We start from the raw sequence: 24,711 nt of genomic DNA, 5'->3' as shown, positions 1-24,711 counted from the left end.
GTAATTGAAATGATCATTGCGTTATCCAGCATTACATATTTAAACTGGCAATTTTAAAACTCAAAACATATTTGCAAAATTTATAAATAATATGCTCATTTGGGGCATTAGGACGACGTTTCTTTACATAAATTATCTGACCACAGTAACTTGTATAATCTTTGTACAAGATAAAATACAGCAGCTGTGTCTTTGTAAAATTGCTTTTGGATGTTATGTTAAAAATTGGTTCTTTCTGGTGACCCATAAACAGTGTGTGCCATTTTTGTGATCATGTTATAAAAGGGTACAAGACGCAAGTATAAAGACAAAAGTGAGTGTAACATATAATCATCCAGATCATTTTTATTGAATGAGCTGATACTGAATTGACTACTTTTATCATCTAATGTGTGAGAGAGGAAACAATCCAGACTGTCTTGAAATTTACCAATTCCATGTCCATGACCACTTGGTTCAGTATTTCAAAGAAAGCTGCACAAATTTAAGTTGCTGAGCTAAGGAATGGGAGGCAGCATTAAGCACACCATAGAAGAAGCTCATGCACATTAGTAGAGGAATCGTGTATATTATACATGGGTGCTCAATAATGAAAGTAGGAAGGCTTTGGACAGAATTGACCAGCTATTCACTGGAACTTACCAGTGTCGACAAGGTTAATTAACAGCAAGATTTAATCTCAAAGACATTTATTTAATTATAAACTGAAACAAGCTTTTAGATCCGGTGTAACTCATTGATCGGACCACATTTAAAACAGGTAAGTCTTGTTGAGAATAAGATAGAGACTAACAGCAGACCGGTTCTTTCGGGATGATAATCCAACAGGAACACTTAAAAAGAGAGGGGAGAAGCCTGGAACAGCAACTGATGGGAATGGAAAAAGCTCTACATGCTCTCCAGCACTTTGGACAAGAACGCAAAATATTACCTATGGGAGGGGGGGGGGGGGGGGGGGGGGGGGTGGTACTTCCTGAGGGGAGTTTGAGGAGAGGGAAGGGAGTCTGACAGTTAAGGTAGCTTTTCATGAAGCTTTGCTCCTGATTTGTGAAATAGGTTAACTAATTTTGGTAGAAGACCAGGTGGACGTGTGGAAAATGTGGAACTCTTCTTCCAGACAAATGCTTTTCGGCCATATGATATGTCAAAATAATTGACAAAATGATGTAGCATGCTATGCAAAAGTATTTGTCGACATTTGATACTGGTATATTTAGATTCACTGAATTAGTTTACTAAAGAAAGCAATAAAAGGCAAACTTTCAAGAAAGTGGAATTTCTTTTCCTTAGAATCAGAAGGAAATATTTTGGAAACGGTGCAAAGTTTTTGCTATGTTAATAAACGCACTAGAAAAATATGCAATTACTTTATATTTGATTTTTTGTGTTTTACAAAATGGAATGAATGAGAATTTACAAGATTCCTCCAAAATTGTTTTTTCTCCTAATTGCCATTCTCGAGAAATCCCCTGCTCTTTTTCTAATAGTGCCAAGGGATCTTTTACACCCACCTGACGTGGCCTACAGTGCCATTAATTTTCCGAGCATTATTTTTTTACTGATAGTTTTAGGTTCCTCCAACCCTTTTGCCCCTCGAGTTTCTGCTATTATTGGTAGTTTTTCTTGTTTTCCCATTATTAATGCCCCAGTCTCCACCTCTAAGGGAACAATGTTTACTTCAGCTGCTCTTTTCCTTTTCATCTGCCTTTATCTCATCATTTTTATATTTTTTGCTAGTTTACTCTCGCATCAAATTTTTCCCTTTTTGCTATTATCTTAAATTACTCATCGTTGGGGAATGAATTGTGGAATGAAGAGAGCTAAAGGATTGAAAAGAAAACTATCTCAACCTCAATAAAAATGACTTGCTCAGGAAGAGTTTGAGATAAGAGGCAACACAAACAGCCAGTTCTTATTTCACAAGGCAACAACAAGGTTAAGTTGGCAGGCATTTGAACTAAGGCGACTTTGATACATTCAGAAAGAGACATGCATAATTTTTCCTTTGGGATGGGAAACTATTGACACCGGAGATACATTGACTATTCTCAATGGATCTAAGAATGCTCATAGAGGTTCTTAACATTATAAAGGAATTGATGGGCAAATAGGGAAAGACTATTTTCTCTGGTCGGGTTGTCAGCAACAAGTAGTCATAAAGTTAAAAGTGGCACAAAACCAGTGAAGAGTGGGGTTAGGAATTTCTTTCTGCAATCAGTTTTTGGAGTTTAGAATGCCTTGTCAAAAGGGGTGGCTGAGGCAGAGATCACTGCAACTTTTAATGGAAAATTGGAAAAAGATACAGGGTTAATTGGAAAAATATATAGGCTTATGGAGAGAAAACAGTGTAATGGGAATAGTTTTGGATCAGTTCGGCAAAGAGCCAGCATGGACACCTAGCATTGAATGGTTAGTCTCCTTCTGTGCTGCAAACTTCAATGGTGAGAATATGATAATTCAACTGAGAACTCCAAAAAGTCAGTACATGTACTTGGGGTTGTCATGTGCTTGTTTGGTATCGTGCTAATTTGTAGGTTTAGTCATGTGAGCAACAGCCTAAAACTTAAGCACGTTATTAGTCTGGTAGTGAGTGCATGAGTTCATACTTGTCTGGCTTGAGGTCTCGGTGAACAATTCCATAATTGTGTAGGTACTCCAATGCTAGTACAGTCTCGGCAAAATACATCCTGGCCATTTCAACTGGTAAAGCACCAATATTCTTCAATAAAGTTGCACAGTCACCACCTATTGTACAAAAAAGGACACTTATAGGAATGCTTTGCTACATTTTCCTGACAGAAATTGGAATTTGAAAATATACCTTTTAACAAAGAACATTAACATTATAAAACTTTATATATCGACATGTTTTAAGGTCCTGTTTCAAAAACAATGTGAACACTGTAACAGAAGTCATATTAACCTTTCCAACCTAGGGTCCAGGAAGTTGAATCTTTAGCTTCCATGCCTCATTCTTAACCATTTCTACCAAACTTTTAACTTCTATGATCATCACAAAGTCAGCGGTTCCACTGATATTAGTATCACAGTAGCTGAGATCAGGAATTGTGGCGAAGAAGGTCTGGTTGAGCACATTAGTTACAGTAGTCCAAGATGGAATATCAAGTGAGATCAGGCTTTTTGCAGATGACTGCCGAGTCTATAGAGCCATTACTGAAGCAGATGAGGTTGGCCTCATTAAATGGGCCACTGTATGGGAAATGAAATTCAACTGAAACAACTACAGCATCAAGCAAATCAGCAATAATCAAATGTTTAAAATTTTTTTTAAGAGTACTCAATTTTTTCCCCCCAATTACAGGGCAATTTAGTGTAGCCAATCCACCTAACCTGAATATCTTTGGGCTGTGGGGGTGAAACCCATGCAGATACAGGGAGAATGTGCAAACTCTAGTGACCTAGAGCCGGGATCGAACCCGGGTCTCAAATGTCTATCATTACTCAACTACACAACGCATTATTCCCCCTTGAAGGTAATGACTTTGCCGTAACTTAAGAATCCACATTCAAAATAATGTAAAGTGGAACCTATCCAAATTGCTTGGGTTAATGAAATGGAACTTCCATCAGTTTTAACTACAGTAAAGAAAATGCTGCACCAAACGCTAATTAGGCCACTGGAGTGCGGTACAGCCGCTTGGGATCCATATACTGCGATAAATATTATCCTCCTTGGGAAAGTTCAACATCAGGCAGTTCATTTCATTACAAACAATTACTTGCGAGATACTGGTGTCTCCCAATTGCTCAGCTTCTTGGGTCAGCAGTCTCCAGAACTGAAGAAAGGTCTACAGTTTGACATGCCTCTATTTACTTTTGAATGGATAAATAAATATTTCTAAGCAGTACATCAAGCCCAAAGGTGACCACTTACAAAAAGTTCATAACCAACAGCTAAAACTATATGCAGCCCAGCATGCTTCCTTTGTTAACTTTTCCTCCCCACAAGAACAATCAAGGACTGTTTCAATCTTCCACAGACCTTAATCTCTATGACCCCCTATGGATCAATTTAAGGAAATTTAGTTGAGCTTCATTAATTGTGACCATTGACTCTCCTCACTTTGTACCTCGTCAAAATTCCCTAGCGGAAGACTATAGAGGGAAACCTTGCCAAGTACCAAATGCTAAATTATCTTACTGGCTAACATTGTGGTTTATTCTCTACCAACTGGCCTATCAGTTCAGAGGTAAATTATACATAGTGAGAAAAATGTATTTTGAAAACACATTCTACTAAGCTAGTGAGCCTTAAGTCACGAGTTTGATAATCACCTTTCATCAAGTCCAATGCGACTTGACGTAGCACTACAACTAAATATAGTTAAATATTTAAAGTGATATTCTACACTTGTAAGAAAATATTTGATAGTATATGGACATTTCATTTCAAGATACAAATTCAAACAAAGACATCAATCCAGAGAAGTTGTAGAGATGTAGACAGATTTATGAAAAATTCAAAATCATGAGCATTTAAAGGCATTCAGTGGAGCCACTGCCCACAATATCAGATAATATCCCTTTTAGAGCGCCTTCTTCAATGCTATCCGTTTGCATTCAGATCAGTTTGAATCAGTCCAAGTCGATCTTTGCTAAGATTTCGTTATTTTATTTATAAACTTGCAACTCAGTGGAGATAGTAAGGAGAAAAAAACCTTCTTATTCTGACACATGCATTTCTTTCCAGCTATCATTAGCTAACAATATGCAAAAGCAAGGAATAAGTAATTCGAAATCAGATGTGAGCAGTCAGAGATCATGGTGGAAATAACTCCGGGCTTCCACAGAACATACATCATTCAGGATGAGTTGTTACTCAAGAATAATGTGTAGTATTTACTTGGTGATGAATGTGATCCATTTTCATAGTAAGTCTTACAACGCCAGGTTAAAGTCCAACAGGTTTGTTTCGAATCACTAGCTTTCGGAGCACTACTCCTGCCTCAGGTGAATCTGTGATTCGAAACAAACCTGTTGGACTTTAATCTAATGTTGTAAGACTTCTTACTGTGCTCACCCCAGTCCAATACCGGCATCTCCACATCATCCATTTTCATGAGCAGCGTGGAGAGCTCACAGTAATAAAGGGTAAATAAACATTTCACCTAACTGAAAGGACCACCTTAATTTTTCACCGAAAAGGCAGAATCTTCTGCACATATAACATTTTCAGACATCAGGACCATTTCCAGGTCCCAACACCACTGATCAATGGTGGGTTAGGTGGAGAGATCATTCAAGAGGTGGTCAATTAGCAGACTACCTCCATTCTGCCCTATTAAGCTTGGTGGGCAGAACAAGGACATGGGGATCTCAGTGAGAGGACCCGTAAGATTCGCTGGCCGGAAGCCCCACCAGGAGAGATGGGCACTGTTGAGGCATAAGGTTGAGCACAAGGACACTCCAAGGTAGGGGTACTCTCAAAAAGCTGCAAAAGCTTCCATCACAAATAAGCCTCAAGGTTGTTAGTGCCATTGTGGTGGATGGAAAGGGTATATCTATTATTATTTTGGTCATCGCTGTGGTTGTTGCAGGCTCTGTTGGCCTTCTAAATTCCTACCTGAATCAAATCTTTGCAAGGCTCTAGAACAGCAAGGGGCCATGCAACATTGGGAATGGTCCATTTGCAGGGAGGAAAGGGGAGAAGTTAGCAGAAATACCATTATTGATTACTATTGAGTACCATGTTACAAAGCCTACCTACAGTGGAAATCCATAGAGATTATTTTATGTGTATTGCCAGGGGCAAAATTACAGAGATGATTGTCATAAGCAGGTATATGATTCAGTTGCACATAATGCACAGTACAAATTTTCATTTTGTACCTGACAGCAGGATTGGTCTTGGTTACCATCCCTCTGGAGTCAAGGAGACCATTAATATTTGATGTCTAGGTTCACAGACAAAGAAAAGCAAATGCACGAGTGGACTGGCAGCAACCATTGAACCACAGCAAACATAATTTACTACCTTCCATACAAGAACCAGGAAACAATGTATTATAGATAGTAATTTTTATGAAATAATACTATTTTCCATAATTTAAACTTAACAAAGTAGTTACTATTTTAGAAAGAGACTATGCATGCGTAAACAGTTAGGTAACTAACCTTCTACGTACTCAATTACCATGCACAAGTGCCGCTTAGTCTCAAATGAGCAAAACATGCTCACAACAAAAGGGTTTTCAGCAAAGGTCAGGATGTCTCTTTCAACAAATGCTTGTTGTATTTGGTTCCTTAGAATGAGATTCTGCTTGTTGATTTTCTTCATTGCAAACCTCTGCCGAGTTTCCTTATGCCTTACAAGGTAGACCGCTCTGGAATAAATGTAGACATTGTACCAGTTGCAAACTCTGATATGATACAAGCCTAATAGTAATAAAAGTATTTTATTGCAAGTAACAACAACTAACATAACAATCCTAATCAATGCTAACAGTCTTAGAAGGTTACTCAGAATTAACAATTCCGTATGTTGCATTCTTCATGTCGCTTGCCAATCTACCAATGCAAATAATAGCATTTTTATAGGAATAGTGGAAAAAGATGAACTCATGTAATCTCAGTGTTTCATACATGGTTACAAAATGCAGCCTAAGGGATTATGGAATTTTTGGTGTAAATGAATTACAATATACCAAACTATCCATTTCCAAGTTCAGAAAGTCATCTTACACGCAGGTTTCTTGCAATTACACTCACTCAGAGTCTCTTTTGAAATTATAACCAGATTTTCAAATGCAGCAGGAAAAAATTCATTTTTTATAAATTGTTTTATGTTGGTTTATATGAATTTCTCTCTAGTTTGCCAACCAGTGCATTCTAATGAGGAAATTTGAACATAGGTCACTTCAAGGGGCTGCACGGTAGCACAGTGGTTTGCACTGTTGCTTCACAGCTCCAGGGTCCCAGGTTCGTTTCCCAGCTTGGGCCACTGTCCGTGCGGAGCCTGCACGTGCTCCCCGTGTTTGCGTGGGTTTCCTCCCACAGTCCAAAGATGTGCAGGTTACGTGGATTGGCCATGCTAAATTGTCACTCAGTGTCCAAAGGTTTAGGTGGGGTTACTAGGATAGGATGGAGGTGTGGACATAAGTAGGGTGCTCTTTCCAAGGGCTGGTGCAGACTTGATGGGCCGAATGGCCTCCTTCTGCACTGTAAATTATATGATTTATGATAACACTGGCAGAACGGATGGAGCATTAGGTGCATTTTTGGGTCAATGGAGGAAAGTCCAGGCCATAACAACAGCTTTGATTTCATGCAAGGACAGCTCTAACTCTTTCGGTGAATTTAGTCTCCTTTGGCTTTTGTCATGTTATTTGCATTGGAGTTTCTGAAGATGTAGTTATTTGGGAAGACCAGAGGAAGATATTCATTGGCTATGCTATTTTAACTGCAATTTCACTGCCTTACTGTCCAAATCATAGCCCTTAACAGTGTAATTGGTATTCGCCAAGACAGAAAATGTATTTTCTTTAGAAAGTGAAAATGGATGACTAGGCTTTCTGATTAAGATTGAAAATCTTTACCCATACGCTCCATTGCTAATTAGTTTGAGGTTTTCAAAGTCTTCCTCGCATGGGGCTTTCTTGGTGTGAAGTGCAGCACCTCGACTCTGAAAGTAAGCAAAATTCAGCATGTAAACCTGATATTCTGTCACCGGGTTACTTTGTGCACTGTTCTAAATCACAATGTTTAGAAACTATTAATATACGATAAAAAGATATGACAAATATATGAAGAAAAGTTTTAATGCATCTTCTCCTTATCCTGCAGATGCAATCAACATTTTAAAATAAGGACAAAGTAACATCTCCCAACACAAATTCTTAACTTAAATTGAATAGCAATTCTGAGAGCCAACAGGTGCATTGTTCAGATGTTTATATCCTGAATCTATCTTCTGAATTTATTATGTGTGGGGGTGGGGGTATGCTCGCCAAACTACATTAGTTAAGATTGAGCAGTGCCTCAATTTTAAAATCCTCATTCTTGTTTTCAAATTCCAGTATGGCCTTGGTTCCTCCCTATCCTGCAATATCTTCCATAACTGCAACCCTCCAAAGATAGCTGCACGTTTCCAATTCTGGCCTCTTCAGAATCGCTGATTTAAATCACTCTATCTTTCATGGCCAGGCCTTCAATGGTCAAGGCTCTAAGCTCTGGAACTGCACCCCTAAATCGCTTTGTTTCTCTTTCCCCCTTTAAGATGTTCCTCACAGCCTAACACTTTGAACAAGCTTTTGTTCATTGACCATAATATCTCTTTTCGTGGCTCGGTGTCAAATTTTATTTGATAATGCTCCTATGAAGTATCTAGGGACATCTTACTACAGTGAAGGTGCTATATAAATATAAGTTGTCATGTGAAAAGAAAAAGAGATAAATCCTATTCGCAACTCATTTAAGGTGAATTTAAGTCATTCAGATTGCTGTACACTGCTTTCCAGTAGTGAATTTAACTGTTGCACAAGTTTATGAAGCACATTGTTAGGTGAGTGAATATAAATTGAGATGAGCTGTTTAAAACAATTAACCTTTCGATTTTGACCACCAATACTCACATCAACAGAATCATCAGTTTCTGGGGCTTCTGGGTTGCTACTGTCATAGCTGGTTAGCTGGGCCATTTCTTAAAACAAAGGTAAAATAATATTTGCGTAAGGAAAACAGAAAAGAGTATAACTGGATCACCTTAAACCTTTGGTTTTTGTAGGAATATATACTGTATTAAATTTGGGCACCTGATTTTAAGAGTTTAGTAAAACATTATCTATATGGTGCTACTATGCATTGAAAAGATTTAAACAGAATGAAGAGGAATGCACTGCTGGATAGTCCAGCTCAGGAAACATCACTTCCTCGTTTCTAGCACATAAACCTGTACAGCAACTGCTCGGCCCAAGATGGGAAGAAACCACAGAGAGTCATAAATACCGCCCAGTCCATCACGCAAACCAGTCTCCGTCCATTGACTCTGTCTGGGGAAAGCGGGCAGCATAAAAAGACTCCTACCACCCAGCTTACTCACTCTTCCAACTTCTTCCATCGGGCAGGAGATACAAAAGTCTGAGAACACGCACTAACAGGTTTAAAAACAGCTTCTTCCCCGCTGTTACCAGACTCCGAAACGACCCTCTTATGGACTGATGGACTCATAGACTGATCTGATCTCTTCACACATCTTCTCTACTGAGTAGTACTACACACCTGTATGCTTCACCCGATGCCTGTGTCTATGTATTTACATTGCGTATTTTATGTCTGCCCTCTTATGTATTTTCTTTTCATGTATGGAACGATCTGTCTGAGTTGCCCGAGGAGACAGTAAACCAATCCAATCCAACTCAATTCAATTCAATGTTCCAAAAATCATTATAGCTGCTGTTTAAAACTCAATTCACTTGTATAACTACATTATCCAAAGTTCCCCAACCATTGTTAACACACAAAAAGTAAATAATGTTTTTCCAAAAATGACTTCAATCGTGTAGCGCTCAATATTTCAGCTAATATGAGATGACACATCCCAAATCCTTGGAAAGTGATGGATAAGACTGGCATTGGCAGCTTAACGGTATAAATACTTATGTGCAACTATAAATCTCAAAATGTACGTGAAAATTACAGATTTTGGGAAAGAAATTCCCAGAATTTACATGATTATTCAAATACCACATGGATCAACTTTAGGTGTCAATCCAAGAATAAATGCAACCCTTGTAAAGCTCCTAGAATTGTGGGGCATATTGGACAAAATTGTGAGATACCATTATTTATGCCCCATTGTTTTGATTGCCCATTCTTTCCTTCCAGACAGAGCTATCCCAACATCCACAGAGCAAGTGAATGTATTCATTTATAGTTAAAAGACTTTCACCAAAGATACTGCAGCACAATGGCACCTCTGCATCAATCAAATGTGCTCAACCTTCAGAAATGAAGACAAAACATCCAAGCATTGGCAGCAATGGTAGATAGGTTGTGAAGATAAAAAGGGGGAAAAGGCATAAAAAGAAATCATAGACAGAAAGGGAAGATAAAATAGTAGAAGAAACTGAGGAGTGATGAATGAAACTCTTTTGGGATAAAATAATGTTTTACATATATCGCCAGTGTATGAAAAATTCAAAAATCTAGGTTTTGCTGCTGTGTCAGCTCTAACAACAGCTAACCAAGTTCAACACAGGTTTTGTGCATGAGATATTCTGATCAATTTAAATTTGTATGCAACCATTAAAAATACCACATTCAATTTTAATCTAATCATTGCTGCAATCCACTTTTAGCCATAAAAATGCTTTAACTTACACTTCAATGGTTAATCTCTGAACCTTTCACAAATGAGCCCCCTTGTACTGGGTCAGTCTTTTTACCTTTTCAGTAAAATCACCTACCCTCCAAGGGATCCCTGGTGAGCCCCAGCTGACTGATGATGTAGCGGGGAATATCAGTCTTGATTCCTTGTCCTTCTTTGGCATGGCCTTCAGCTGCTTCCAACAAGTGGTAGAATTCCTCAGGATCAAACTCCTACAAACACAAAATCAATTTCATTTAAAGTTTCAATTTGGATCAAATATGACAGTGACAAATGAGAAAGTGTGAAGTTAACGTCACACTCTTTGCTCCCTCATTCTTCCACATTTTCTTAAATATTCTTGAGGACTGCAAACCTCACCAGCAGTTATCAGACATACAACACCGAAACAGGCCTTTCAGCCCACCATGTCTCTGCCGGCCACCACATATCAATCTGTACTAATCCTATTTACCAGCACTTGGTCCATAGCCTATTATGCATTGATGATTTAAGTGCTGTCCCGCTTGATAGCATTATATATGTATTATGCACACAAGGCATAAGGTTTTAACTATTATAGCAGCAATTATGATTAAATTGAATGTTTTTCACTTTTGTTTTGTACTGCAACAACTTAACATACTTTCAACATAAAAACTATTCCTGCTTAAAATATGGAGTGTTGGAGAAAAGACATACAATAGGAGCAATGGTTTACATCATTTTTTTTTGTGGGGGAAGCTAAAAGTGCCAAAACAAATCTAAGATTTGAAAGGAATCCAACTGGAATCTCGCCAATCAGCATAACACAACAGAACAGGAGGAGAAATAATAAAAGGCCACAATTAACCAGAAACTGTAAAGAGATTGCTTGAACACAAACAGAGGGATTAAGATGCCTTTCCCTACATCCTTTCACTGATCTGGATAATGTGTTTCAGGATATCCAAGCTAAATGGAATCTTAAACTTACTCAATTACCACAACATGCTATACGTCACTAGAATTATAAAGACATTGGCAAGTTACAGTAAAAGAGTTGGAAGGAAAAAAAAACACCTCTAACTTGAGAGTATTCTAGATACAACACCACTGTTATAAATATTCTACAACTCTAGGGATCATTAAGAACATAAGAACGTAAGAACTAGGAGCAGGAGTAGGCCATCTGGCCCCTCGAGCCTGCTCCACCATTCAATGAGATCATGGCTGATCTTTTGTGGACTCAGCTCCACGTTCCGGCCCGAACACCATAACCCTTAATCCCTTTATTCTTCAAAAAACTATCTATCTTTAGTTTAAAAACATTTAATGAAGGAGCCTCAACTGCTTCACTGGGCAAGGAATTCCATAGATTCACAACCCTTTGGGTGAAGAAGTTCCTCCTAAACTCAGTCCTAAATCTACTTCCCCTTATTTTGAGGCTATGCCCCCTAGTTCTGCTTTCACCCGCCAGTGGGAACAACCTGTCCGCATCTATCCTATCTATTCCCTTCATAATTTTAAATGTTTCTATAAGATCCCCCCTCATCCTTCTAAATTCCAACGAGTACAAGCCCAGTCTACTCAACCTCTCCTCATAATCCAACCCCTTCAGCTCTGGGATTAACCTAGTGAATCTCCTCTGCACACCCTCCAGCGCCAGTACGTCCTTTCTCAAGTAAGGAGACCAAAACTGAACACAATACTCCAGGTGTGGCCTCACTAACACCTTATACAATTGCAACATAACCTCCCTAGTCTTAAACTCCATCCCTCTAGCAATGAAGGACAAAATTGCATTTGCCTTCTTAATCACCTGTTGCACCTGTAAACCAACTTTCTGTGACTCATGCACTAGCACACCCAGGTCTCTCTGCACAGCGGCATGCTTTAATATTTTATCGTTTAAATAATAATCCCATTTGCTGTTATTCCTACCAAAATGGATAACCTCACATTTGTCAACATTGTATTCCATCTGCCAGACCCTAGCCCATCCTCTGCACTTTTCACTTTACCACTCATCTTAGTGTCATCTGCAAACTTGGACACATTGCCCTTGGTCCCCAACTCCAAATCATCTATGTAAATTGTGAACAATTGTGGGCCCAACACGGATCCCTGAGGGACACCACTAGCTACTGATTGCCAACCAGAGAAACACCCATTAATCCCCACTCTTTGCTTCCTATTAATTAACCAATCCTCTATCCATGCTACTACTTTACCCTTAATGCCATGCATCTTTATCTTATGCAGCAACCTTTTGTGTGGCACCTTGTCAAAGGCTTTCTGGAAATCCAGATAAATCCACATCCATTGGCTCCCCGTTATCTACTGCACTGGTAATGTCCTCAAAACATTCCACTAAATTAGTTAGGCACGACCTGCCCTTTATGAACCCATGCTGCATCTGCCTAATGGGACAATTTCTATCCAGATGCCTCGCTATTTCTTCCTTGATGATAGATTCCAGCATCTTCCCTACTACCGAAGTTAAGCTCACTGGCCTATAATTTCCTGCTCTCTGCCTACCTCCTTTTTTAAACAGTGGTGTCATGTTTGCTAATTTCCAATCCACCGGGACCACCCCAGAATCTAGTGAATTTTGGTAAATCATCATTAGTGCATCTGCAATTTCCCTAGCCATCTCTTTTAGCACTCTGGGATGCATTCCATCAGGGCCAGGAGACTTGTCCACCGTTAGCCCCATTAGCTTGCCCATCACTACCTCTTTAGTGATAACAATCCTCTCAAGGTCCTCATCTGTCATAGCCTCATTTCTATCAGTCGCTGGCATGTTATTTGTGTCTTCCACTGTGAAGACCGACCCAAAAAACCTGTTCAGTTCCTCAGCCATTTCCTCATCTCCCATTATTAAAACTCCCTTCTCATCCTCTAAAGGACCAATATTTACCTTAGCCACTCTTTTTTGTTTTATATATTTGTAAAAACCTTTACTGTCTGTTTTTATATTCTGAGCAAGTTTACTCTCATACTCTATCTTACTCTTCTTTATAGCTTTTTTAGTAGCTTTCTGTTGCCCCCTAAAGATTTCCCAGTCCTCTAGTCTCCCACCAATCTTTGCCACTTTATATGCTTTTTCCTTCAATTTGATACTATCCCTTATTTCCTTAGATATCCATGGTCGATTTTCCCTCTTTCTACCGTCCTTCCTTTTTGTTGGTATAAACCTTTGCTGAGCACTGTGAAAAATTGCTTGGAAGGTTCTCCACTGTTCCACCATAAAGTCTTTGCTCCCAGTCTACCTTAGCTAGTTCTTCTCTCATCCCATTGTAATCTCCTTTCTTTAAACACAAAACACTAGTATTTGATTTTACTTTCTCACCCTCCATCTGTATTTTAAATTCCACCATATTGTGATCGCTCCTTCCGAGAGGATTCCTAACTATGAGATCATGAATCAATCCTGTCTCATTACACAGGACAAGATCTAAGACCGCTTGTTCCCTCATAGGTTCCATTACATACTGTTCTAGGAAACTATCGCGGATACATTCTATAAACTCCTCTTCAAGGTTGCCTTGACCGACCTGGTTAAACCAATCGACATGTAGATTAAAATCCCCCATGATAACTGCTGTACCATTTCTACATGCATCAGTTATTTCTTTGTTTATTGCCTGCCCCACCATAACGTTACTATTTGGTGGCCGATAGACTATTCCTATCAGTGACTTTTTCGCCTTACTATTCCTGATTTCCACCCAAATGGATTCAACCTTATCCTCCATAGCACCGATATCATCCCTTACTATTGCCCGGATGTCATCCTTAAATAACAGAGCAACACCACCTCCCTTACCATCCACTCTGTCCTTCCGAATAGTTTGATACCCTCGGATATTTAACTCCCAGTCTTGAACATCCTTTAACCATGTTTCAGTAATGGCCACTAAATCATAGTCATTCACGATGATTTGTGCCATCAACTCATTTACTTTATTCCGAATACTATGAGCATTCAGGTAAAGTACACTTATGTTGGGTTTTTTTTTTTACCTGTTTTGAATCTTAACATCTCCAGTTTTATTCCTATCATGACTTGTATACTATAATGTAGTAAATATAGTGCAATATGCTACATTCATTTAGGTTTCCTGATTTTTCTACATTACAATCAAGAATTCTGCAGCATGTTACATGGCCCAAGTAAATTTTTCGAGAAAGCATTAGGTTTTCACTAATGAGTGTAATTTTGCCTGCAAAAGTCAGTTTCGCCATTTTAGTGCTCTTTAACTTAAAGAAAGGCTTAATTAAGTGCCGATTAAAATGGTGAGCTGTGTAGAGGATTTGAGTGCCAACATAGTGACATCTTTTTGCTCTTAACAATGAGTCTGCTGCACTTTTAAAAAAATCACTGATGAACACACAGAGACCTAAACCATCAGTCTGAACACTTCAAATCCCCCGAGGAGCTAATCCATTGCAAAAGTCAACAGCCTTTCTATTTGTCATTATTGGAATCAATATGCCTCAAATTCCCTGACTGAGTCTGTACTAATGCAGCTGAAATTACTCTTGCCAAGATGCTTTATCACAGTTTCTTGATTCCCACAAATAACAAGCACGATAATACATTTAATGAAATATAAACATTGGGAGGAACACAGGCTAGACTCTATATACTGTGCAACAGGGTGGTCAATTTAAAATTATGTTATTGGAAATGGTACCATGCCATTTCACTTAAAAGGTTCAGCAGGTTTTTTTTACGCAAGTCCTCCAGTGTATCACCAGTGGGTTGTTACTCCGGAGGGACTTACCTTTGTTGTAGTTCCAAAGCCCCTGTCTCGCCCGACCTTCGTCACTCAGGCTGGATGAAACAGGAGCAGTGAAGCGTACCCCCTGGCTGCATCAGGGGTAATGCAAATGGAGCGCAGCAAGGAAGGACACGTCCCCCTTTTACGGCACTAGCCGAACATTACAGATATAGGGTTCAGTCTGAGTTTTTAAAATAGTTACCCTCAAGTTAGAGGTTTTTTTTTTCCTTCCAACTCTTTTACTGTAACTATGAGGATAAAACTGGCAGAACCATCCAAATGAGCAATTTAAATCGCTTTGTCAGATGGTTCCCAGCCCAGCAAAATTGTCTAGGGGAAGTTAGCCCTTCTGGACAATAGCCAGGTGGGAACCTTTAAGAGGAATGCCCTAGTGCATCATTGGGGCAGCCCAAATGCAACGGGGGAGCCAGCAAATTATGGTCTAATAAGTACTTTCAGGAATAAGCAGTATTTTGAAAATACTTTTTTTTTTAAATCACTGGGTTTGGATGAAGTAACGTGCCTTTAAAATTCCTCACCTCAGTGACCCAAATCATTGTATTTTGCGATTATCATCATAATGGAGATATATTGTTAAACAATTGACAGTGTTATATAGGGAGAAAGAATCTTAAAAGTAAAGTATTGTTTCTTTGTAAAATCTGTTCTTTTTATAAGCCAAGTGATCATAACAATGGCTGAGTTTTATCTTTTAAATCTCCCTTTTTCCATAATGAGAGACAACTGCAAAGAAAACTTGCAGCGCATAGAGCTTAATGGACACCATTAAATGTATGTTAATATATTTTATTTGGGGTAAACATTTTTTCCCTTAACTGAATTCATAGCCCATGTCCTCCCTGAAGCTTGCATTATCTTTCCGACATTCCAGAGAGACCGTGGACTGTGATTGGGTGGCTGGAAAATGTATAAATGCTATAACTTTCTTTTCAATGACATGTATTGTAATTTACTTCACTTCGCATTGTTGCAGAGTTCAAGTTATTGGTTGGGTTGATTGGCATTCTGTGTTGCGACGGTTATATCTTATTTTAGTGAACTGTATGCGTTGGATTGTTGTTTTTGTTCTCTGGGACTGGGTGGGAGGGGACAGTGTACCTTGGGTGGGGGGGGGGGGGGGGGGGGGGGGGGAGTCACCCGCACACTAGCTAATTAAAGTCGGCTAGTGAATGGAGGTGAGGTGAGAGGAGGGCTGTGGACATTGGAGCCTGGTTAGCAGGTTTCGATGGGACCACGAGGCGAGCAACGGAGGCGGCCGGGGGGGGGGGGGGGGGGGGGGGGGGGGAATCGATGCTGGGAGATGTTTTTTCGAGAGGAAATGTAGGGGGGATTTTGGGAGGGGGTGGAAGGGGTTTGATGTTAATAGTGGATAGGGGCGGGTCAGACTCATGGGACAGGGCCCGGTGGTATGATGATGGTGGATAAGATGGGGGGGAAGAGACCCCCCAGTTAGTGTTTGGTTATGCTCTTGACATAGCATAAGCTGCTTCCTTGATGTACACTCTGACAAAGGAAGGTTCAGACTTGGAGATAGTTTTAACACATTTATTAAACTGTTAACAGTTCTCCTATTTGGATTCGACTCTCCTGTTAATTCTGCAATAGCTACTCAGACTACCTAACCAGTCTGCTACAATCCACGTGGTGGGTGTGATGTGTTTCAATCAACCCTGTGTACTCACTAAGTGTCTCCACTGGAAAGAGACTGAGCATGTGTGCTGTGTCCTTTTATATGGGTTGGTGTAATGCCCCCCCTGTGGTAGTGTCACCTCTGTGTGTATCTTGAATGCCCATTGGTCGTGTCCTATCTTACTGGCCTATTGGTTGAATGTCTGTGTGTCATGTCTCTGGTGCTCCCTCTAGTGTCTATCTAGTCTACGTGTATTTGTGTATTTACAGTGATGCATATCACCACAGTTAGGACAGTCATGTGGAATGTGAGGGGGTTAGGAGGTCCGGTCAAGGGTGCTTGCGCATCTTAAAAGTTTGAAAGCCGATGTAGCAATGCTGCAGGAGACTCACTTGAGGGTGAAGGACCAGGTGAGACTTAAAAAGGGCTGGGTTAGTCAGATGGTTCACTCTGGATTGGACGGAAGGGCTCGAGGGATAGCGGTAATGGTCAGCAAAAGAGTACGTTTCCAGATGGAGAATGTGGTGGCAGATCAGGGGGATAGATATGTGATTGTGACAGGGGAGCTGGAGGGAAGGTTAGTGGCGCTGTTAAGTGTACACGGTCCCAATTGGGACGATGTGGGATTCGCAAGGAAGGTGTTTAGGGCCATCCCCAACTTGGACACACACGAACTGGCAATTGCAGTATCAGATCATGCTCCGCATTGGGTGGATATGGTACTGGAGAAGCGCAGAGGCCGGGGTGGAAATTAGATGTGGGACTTTTGGGGGACCAAGGGTTCTGTGACAAAATTGAAAAGGTAATTGAGGAATATGTAGGTTTCAACTGTACGGGTGAGGTATCGAAGGCAGTTGTCTGGGAGGCTCTAAAGGCGATGGTGAGGGGTGAGGTGATCTCGTTTAAGGCCAGGGTGGACAAAGAAGAGAGGTTGGAGCGGCAGAGGGTAACAGATGAGATGTTGAACATAGAACATTACAGCGCAGTACAAGGTAGATAGGAGTTATGCAGAAGATGGGGACCCAGCGAAGTTGGAAAAGAGGAAGAAACTACAGGCAAGCTTCGACCGACTATCTATGAGGAAGGCGGTGCGCCAACTGATGCGAGAGAGGGGTGCAGTTTACGATCATGGAGAAAAGGTATGTTGACGGGTCAGCTCCAGCTTCCCGACAAGGGAAATTGTTCAGGTGCGGGACAGGGCAGGGGAGTATGTTAGCAGGTCAGCTCCGGAGGGAGGCAGCAGTAAGTGGCTGTGGCTGTGGCATTGGACGCTGAGAAGGCGTTTGACCGGATAGAATGGGTGTACTTGATAGCACTTCTGGAGCAGTTTGGGATTGGACTAAAATTTGTGAACTGGGTAAAGCTACTATATAAGGAGCCGAGGGCGAGTGTCCGCACAAACAACATCAGCTCAAGATACTTTTCTCTCCAACGTGGGACTAGGCAGGGATGTCCTATGCCCCCCCTGATATTTGCACTCACGATTGAGCCATTGGCCATCGCATTAAGAACTTTGGGGGTATGGAAAGGAATAGTGCAGGGGGGATAGAGCATAAGGTGTCCTTACATGCCGATGACTTGCTGTTATACGTGTCGGAACAGAGTGTGTTGACAGGAGGAATATTGGAGCTGCTTCGGGTGTTTGGGTCTTTCTTGGGGTACAAACTAAATCTAGACAAGAGTGAGTATTTTGTGGTGTCTCGAACGGGGGTGGGGGCAGGGGTGGGGGGGGGGGGGGGGGGGGGGGCTGTCATTCCGTAAGGCAGGGACTCACTTTAGATACCTGGGGGTGCAGGTTCCCGGGATGGGGGGGCTCCGCAGGTACAACATTTTGAGTAAGGTGGGGAGATTGAAAGCTGATCTGGCAAGGTGGGATGGACTCCCTCTGTCACTGGCAGGTCGGGTACAGGTAGTTAAAGTGAACGTTTTGCCACGATTTCTGTTTATTTTTCAATGCCTGCCGATTTTCCTGCCAAAGACTTTTTTTCAGAGAGATTGAGGGAATGATGACTTTGTTCATATGGGGAGGGAAGGTGGCCAGAGTTAGAAAGGTGCTGCGACCGAGGGGAAGGCAGGCAGGGGGTTTGGGTCTTCCGACCCTGATGCATTACAACTGGGTGGCGAATGTGGAGAAGGTGCAGAGCTGGGTCAGAGAGGTTGATTCCCAGTGGGTCAGAATGGAGGAGAGTTTGTGCAGTGGGTCGGGATTGAAAGCACTAGCAACAGCGCCGCTCCAGATAGCCCCGGGGAAATACTCAGGGAGTCCGGTAAATAAATAATAGAACATAAGAACATAAGAACTAGGAGCAGAAGTAGGCCATCTGGCCCCTCGAGCCTGCTCCGCCATTCAATGAGATCATGGCTGATCTTTTGTGGACTCAGCTCCACTTTCCGGCCCGAATACCATAACCCTTAATCCCTTTATTTTTCAAAAAACTATCTATCTTTACTTTAAAAACATGTAATGAAGGAGCCTCAACTGCTTCACTGGGCAAGGAATTCCATAGATTCACAACCCTTTGGGTGAAGAAGTTCCTCATAAACTCAGTCCTAAATCTACTTCCCCTTATTTTGAGGCTATGTCCCCTAGTTCTGCTGTCACCCGCCAGTAGAAACAACCTGCCACAATACTCCAGGTGTGGCCTCACTAACACCTTATACAATTGCAACATAACCTCCCTAGTCTTAAACTCCATCCCTCTAGCAATGAAGGACAAAATTGCATTTGCCTTCTTAATCACCTGTTGCACCTGTAAACCAACCTTCTGTGACTCATGCACTAGCACACCCAAGTCTCTCTGCACAGCGGCGAAGTTTACCGAAGTTAAGCTCACTGGCCTATAATTTCTTGCTCTCTGCCTACCTCCTTTTTTAAACAGTGGTGTCACGTTTGCTAATTTCCAATCCACCGAGACCACCCCAGAGACTAGTGAATTTCGGTAAATTATCACTAGTGCATCTGCAATTTCCCTAGCCATCTCTTTTAGCACTCTGGGATGCATTCCATCAGGGCCAGGAGACTTGTCTACCTTTAGCCCCATTAGCTTGCCCATCACTACCTCCTTAGTGATAACAATCCTCTCAAGGTCCTCACCTGTCATAGCCTCATTTCTTCATTGCTTCAATAGCTTCATTGAGAATTTGGAGGCAGTTTCACCAACACTTCGGATTGGGGGCAGGGTCAAGGGAAATGCCGATTCAGGGGAACCACAGATTTGAGCCAGGGAAGTGGGATGGAAATTTTCGGAAATGGGAGGAGAAGGGGGTTAAGACACTAAAAGATTTGTTTCTTAGGGGTTGATTTGCAGGATTGAAGGACCTGGAAGAGGAGTATGGACTGGAGCAGGGGGAAATGTTTAGATACATGCAGGTTCGAGATTTTGCCAGAAAGGAGATACAGAGCTTCCCGGAGGAGCCAGCCTCCACATTGTTGGAGAAGGTGCTGACATCAGGGGGACTGGAGAAGGGGGTAGTGTCGGCGGTTTACGCAGCTATTTTGGAAGAGAAGGCACCACTGGAAGGGATCAAAGCAAAGTGGGAGGAAGAGTTGGGAGAGGATATGGAGATGGGGTTCTGGTGTGAGGTGCTCCAGAGAGTGAACGCCCCCAGCTCGTGTGCGAGGTTGGGGCTGATACAGCTGAAGGTGGCATACAGAGCACACCTCACGAGGGCGAGGATGAGTCGATTCTTTGAAGGAGTAGAAGACGTATGTGAACGTTGCGTGGGGAGGGGGGGGGGGGGGCTGCTAATCACGTTCATATGTTTTAGTCCTGTCCAAAGCTGCAGGACTACTCGAAGGAAGTTTTTAGTGTAATTTCTAAAGTGGTGCACGTGAAACTGGACCCGGGCTCCCGGGAGGCCATATTCGGGATGTCGGACCAGTCAGGGTTGGAAACGGGTGCGGAGGCAGATGTTGTAGCCTTCACCTTGTTGATTGCTCGAAGGCAGATCCTGCTGGGATGGAGAGCAACCTCTCCACCCTGTGCCCTGGCATGGCGGGGGACCTGTTGGAATTCTTGACTCTTGAGAAGGAGAAGTTTGAACTGAGGGGAAGAATGGAGGGGTTCTGCAATTCATGGGCATTATTCATTATGTACTTTCAAGAACTGAATAACATTGAACATTAGTTGTGGTGGGTGGGAGGGTTGGGGGGGAGGGGGACTGTGTGTGTTAATGATGACTATGGTGATTCCTGATTCCTTTTTGCCATTTGTTTATGTGAACATGCGGGCTAATGTTTGGGGTTTGGTGAGAGGATGGGATCGTTGTTATTGATATGGGGATTGACATATTTGTTACTGATTATTGTTTTTTGTTGGTGGGTGTAAATTTGGGAGATAATGTGAAAAAGGCGGAGAATAAAAGTATTTTAAAAATAAAAATCTTTCCGACATCCCTCTCGCAGAACCAGCAAAGGGGTGTTCAAATTGTGCCTGTGCTCTTTCTCACTCTCACTGCAACCTTCCTCATCTTTCTTTGATATTGAAGTTGCTATTCTGAATTTTCATTTCTTGTTGCACTACAGCTCAACGATGTGATCCAACACACTTTTCATCCTCGTGGAACTAAAATCAAAATGTACCTCTATATTCCCCACCTATCCACCCAAATAGCAGGATATCGCACAGAAAAACACTCCAATTTAAACTAGAACTAGAAATGAAAGAAAAAATAGTTCTATATTAAAATATGAATATGTTGTGTGCTAACATACAGGCTGATCATCAACGTCCTCAGCTGTATTAAAGCTGTGTAACAATTCCAAGATACCATACATCTATACTATTTATTCATAAAGATAAAAATATACAGTGATTTTTTTTTTTTAAATCTCCCTTGACCTGCATTTCATTCCCTGTGATGTAGTTATTTCAGCAGGTTCCAATCCTTGGACTCTGCCAATTCTTCTCAATCTGGTCAACAGAAGGTGCACAACTATGGCCTAGTTTCATCAGTACACTGATGTTCCCTCGGAGCCTTCACACTGAGCACTGCTTCCATTTTATTGTCTGGTACCTTTAACATGGGGTATGTCTACCAGCGCCAAACTGCACATCCATGAAGCACCGTGGGTAAATAGCAGTGACACAATTGTAATGTACCACAATCATTAACCTCATAGCCTGGCATATGCCTCACCATCAAGCAATGTGACCAAACTTAGTTCAATGAGGACAGCAGAAAAGCATGCTAGAAGCAGCAAAATGCATACTTGAAAATGATGCCAAGCTGGTGCAACTATAGGACAGGACCCACGTGCATGCAAAATAGCAAAAGTTAAGTGATCCCACATCAATGGATCAGGGCTACAACCCTGCTATATCGGGTCTTGAATCTAATGGACAATTAAGCAACTAACAGGAGTACAAGGCTCCGTGACAAATTTATCAGCCATGTGATGGAATAAGTCTTCAAAAGTACCATCAAGTAACACTTCTCACTAATTATCTTCTCACCAAAGCTCGCATTTTTTTTTCTTGAGTGAATGGATTTTCCCTCCTTTTTCTACCCCTTGGAAATCTGCCAGTGAAAGTATTAAGTAGAGATTCTGAGAGCTGTTTTGTCCAGTTGTTGGCATATCAGCACTGAGTGGTTGTCGTTTACTTGATGCCAAATTTGCTTGGATATAACTCTTCCGAACTGAGCTGAGAAGGATCGAAGGTTTCTCTTAATTTCTCAGTGACAGCAAAGTCCCACTGTAAATAAGGCCGGTGACACATAACATCGTCAACATCCCTTCATAGTTTGGAAACGTTAGGTGTGGACATCAAGAACATTTAGATGCATGGATTGCAACCAAAATGAAAAGTCCCAAATGGTGTATGATCTACATTCTGCTAGGTTATCTTGAGGCAGATAGAGAAGATTTTGGCAAGGGAAGGGGAGTTGTGATTTATGTCAGGACGGAAGCTACCAATAGGAACAGGTAGGATGTCCTACTGAAGGAGCATCAGGAGTTAGCAGCTAAGTTTAAAAAACAGGACCTGCAGTGAGTAACTCACCTCCTGACTCCCCAAAACCAGTCCACCATTTACAAGGTACAATTCAGGATTGCTGTCCATTTGCCTAGAAGAGTGCAGTTCCAACAAAACTCAAAAAACTCAACATCAGCCACGACAATAGTCCACAGTAGCAACACCCCATCCACCAGCTTAAACAGTCAGTCCCTCCACCATTGATCACAGAGAAACAGCATGGGTATCATTACCAAGATGCACTGCAGCAATCCAGCAAGATTTTTTTGACAGCATGTTTTAAAACAACAAATTTTATTGCCAAGGATAACCGTAGCCGACGCATGGAAAGAAAAGCACTTCACATTCTCCTCCAAGTTCACGCAGCATCCTGACTTGGAATTATATAGTTGTTCCTACACTGTCGCTAGGTCGAAATCCTAGAACACCTCCCCTACAGCACTGTGGATGTGCCTGCACCACATGGACTGCAGAGGTTGAAAAAAGCAGCTCACCACCACATACCAAGAGTAATTTGGGGTGGGCAGCAAAACGAACATTCCAGGAACAAATAAAAAATTAGAAAATTGAAAGGAACATCTTGGCAATAATACAATGCACTTTAAGATAATAATCGAGATGACCATAAGTATGATTAGTACCAGGGTAATAGATGGATAAAAGCAAATTTTGAGCGGCTCAGACTAGAACTGTGGGAAAATAAAATAGACAACATTGGCAGACAATGACATAGAACAGCAATGGGAAAAAAACAGAAAAAACTGATAACTTAACAAATTGAACACCGATCAGACACCATTGTGAATAAAGACAAAGGAAAAATCGAGGGCAACGAAAGAGGCACACGGAGTACCTAAACAGCAGGGAAAAGCATCACAAGAGAAAATATGAAAAGTTTAGAAGTCAAAAAATAGGAAAGAAAAGAGGAAATGTGAAACTAAATTATCAATGAACAGCAAACAAACTGTTGAAAAAACTCTCGACACACAAGTAAGAACAGGAAAACTGGAAAATTACAGGCAATTACAGGAAAATGGCAGAAATATTTTTTTTAAAATTGCTTCAATATTAACCGGGGGACAGGTGGAAAGCGTATCAGAAAATAAGATTAGAAATGATATAACCACGCTTAATATTCATCTGTTTTTATTTTAAATAAACAAATCAAACTGGTAATTCCCTCTCCAGATGGATTACATCCATGTTTTCTAAAAGAATCTAAGGGTGGGATAACAGAGGCGCTATTATGTCTATTTAATAATTTGTTTGAAAAAGATGTAGTGCCATCAGACTGGCAGCTAGTTAAAGTGATACCTTTCTTTAAGAGAGATAGAACCTGACTGGGAAATTACAGATTAACTCAGTGGTATAGTAATGGAACCCTGCAAAAGGGGAAAAAGAAAAACACGTAGAAACTGAGGATGTAATAATAAATAATCAGCAGGGATTGCAAAGCGAAAGTATTACCTGATCAATCTCACTGAATTCTCTGAAGAGGTAACAGAGAGTGTAGACAAAGGTAATGCAGTGATGTAATTTAAATAAATCAGGTTCTCAACATTTTGTGTCCATAGACCACCGATCAGTCCCCGCCCACCAACTTCTGCTTGCCATTGAAAAAAAACCCATCAGAATTGATGGGGAGAATGGAATTGCTTTACATGAGATGCCAATGAGGTTGTATCTGGTTCCAAGCTGGGGAACCTCCGTGTCATGTCGGGATCCACATTCAGCCAGTTATCAGCCTTTTGTTATCAGCCCCACAAATGTGAAAATCTGATCTCACAGTTGTATTCTTTTGGGGAAAGGCAAAGTGGTGGGGGTGAGGGTTTTTTCATATGGCCCTGGCAATGGCGCTGGGCATCAGTGACATGCATTTTGGACCAGCCCATGGACCACCTCTGGAGGACCATCGTGGACCACACTTTGAGAACCACGGATCTAGATTTACAAAAGTTCTTTGGTAAGGTACGACATAACAGATAAGTGAAT

The 24,711-nt window shown here is 41.2% G+C and overlaps 1 protein-coding gene across 8 annotated transcripts in view; it reads right to left on the bottom strand.

Annotated features, from left to right (window-relative positions):
- The window catches only part of mast2 (microtubule associated serine/threonine kinase 2), a 524,270-nt gene that overhangs the window by 48,219 nt on the left and 451,340 nt on the right, over positions 1-24,711 (bottom strand). For all 8 annotated transcript variants that reach the window (XM_038794189.1, XM_038794190.1, XM_038794191.1 and 5 more), the window contains 5 exons: positions 10,425-10,557; positions 8,592-8,659; positions 7,557-7,642; positions 6,136-6,344; positions 2,607-2,745 (listed from right to left, as the gene is read on the bottom strand). In XM_038794189.1, the coding sequence (XP_038650117.1) occupies positions 2,607-2,745; positions 6,136-6,344; positions 7,557-7,642; positions 8,592-8,659; positions 10,425-10,557 (635 nt within the window). The remainder of the gene's footprint in view (positions 1-2,606; positions 2,746-6,135; positions 6,345-7,556; positions 7,643-8,591; positions 8,660-10,424; positions 10,558-24,711) is intronic.

Source organism: Scyliorhinus canicula, chromosome 4 (assembly GCF_902713615.1).
Source record: "Scyliorhinus canicula chromosome 4, sScyCan1.1, whole genome shotgun sequence".
Taxonomy (NCBI): Eukaryota; Metazoa; Chordata; class Chondrichthyes; order Carcharhiniformes; family Scyliorhinidae; genus Scyliorhinus; species Scyliorhinus canicula.
Note: the sequence above shows the minus strand (reverse complement) of the source record. Positions and strands in the feature narration are given on the sequence as shown.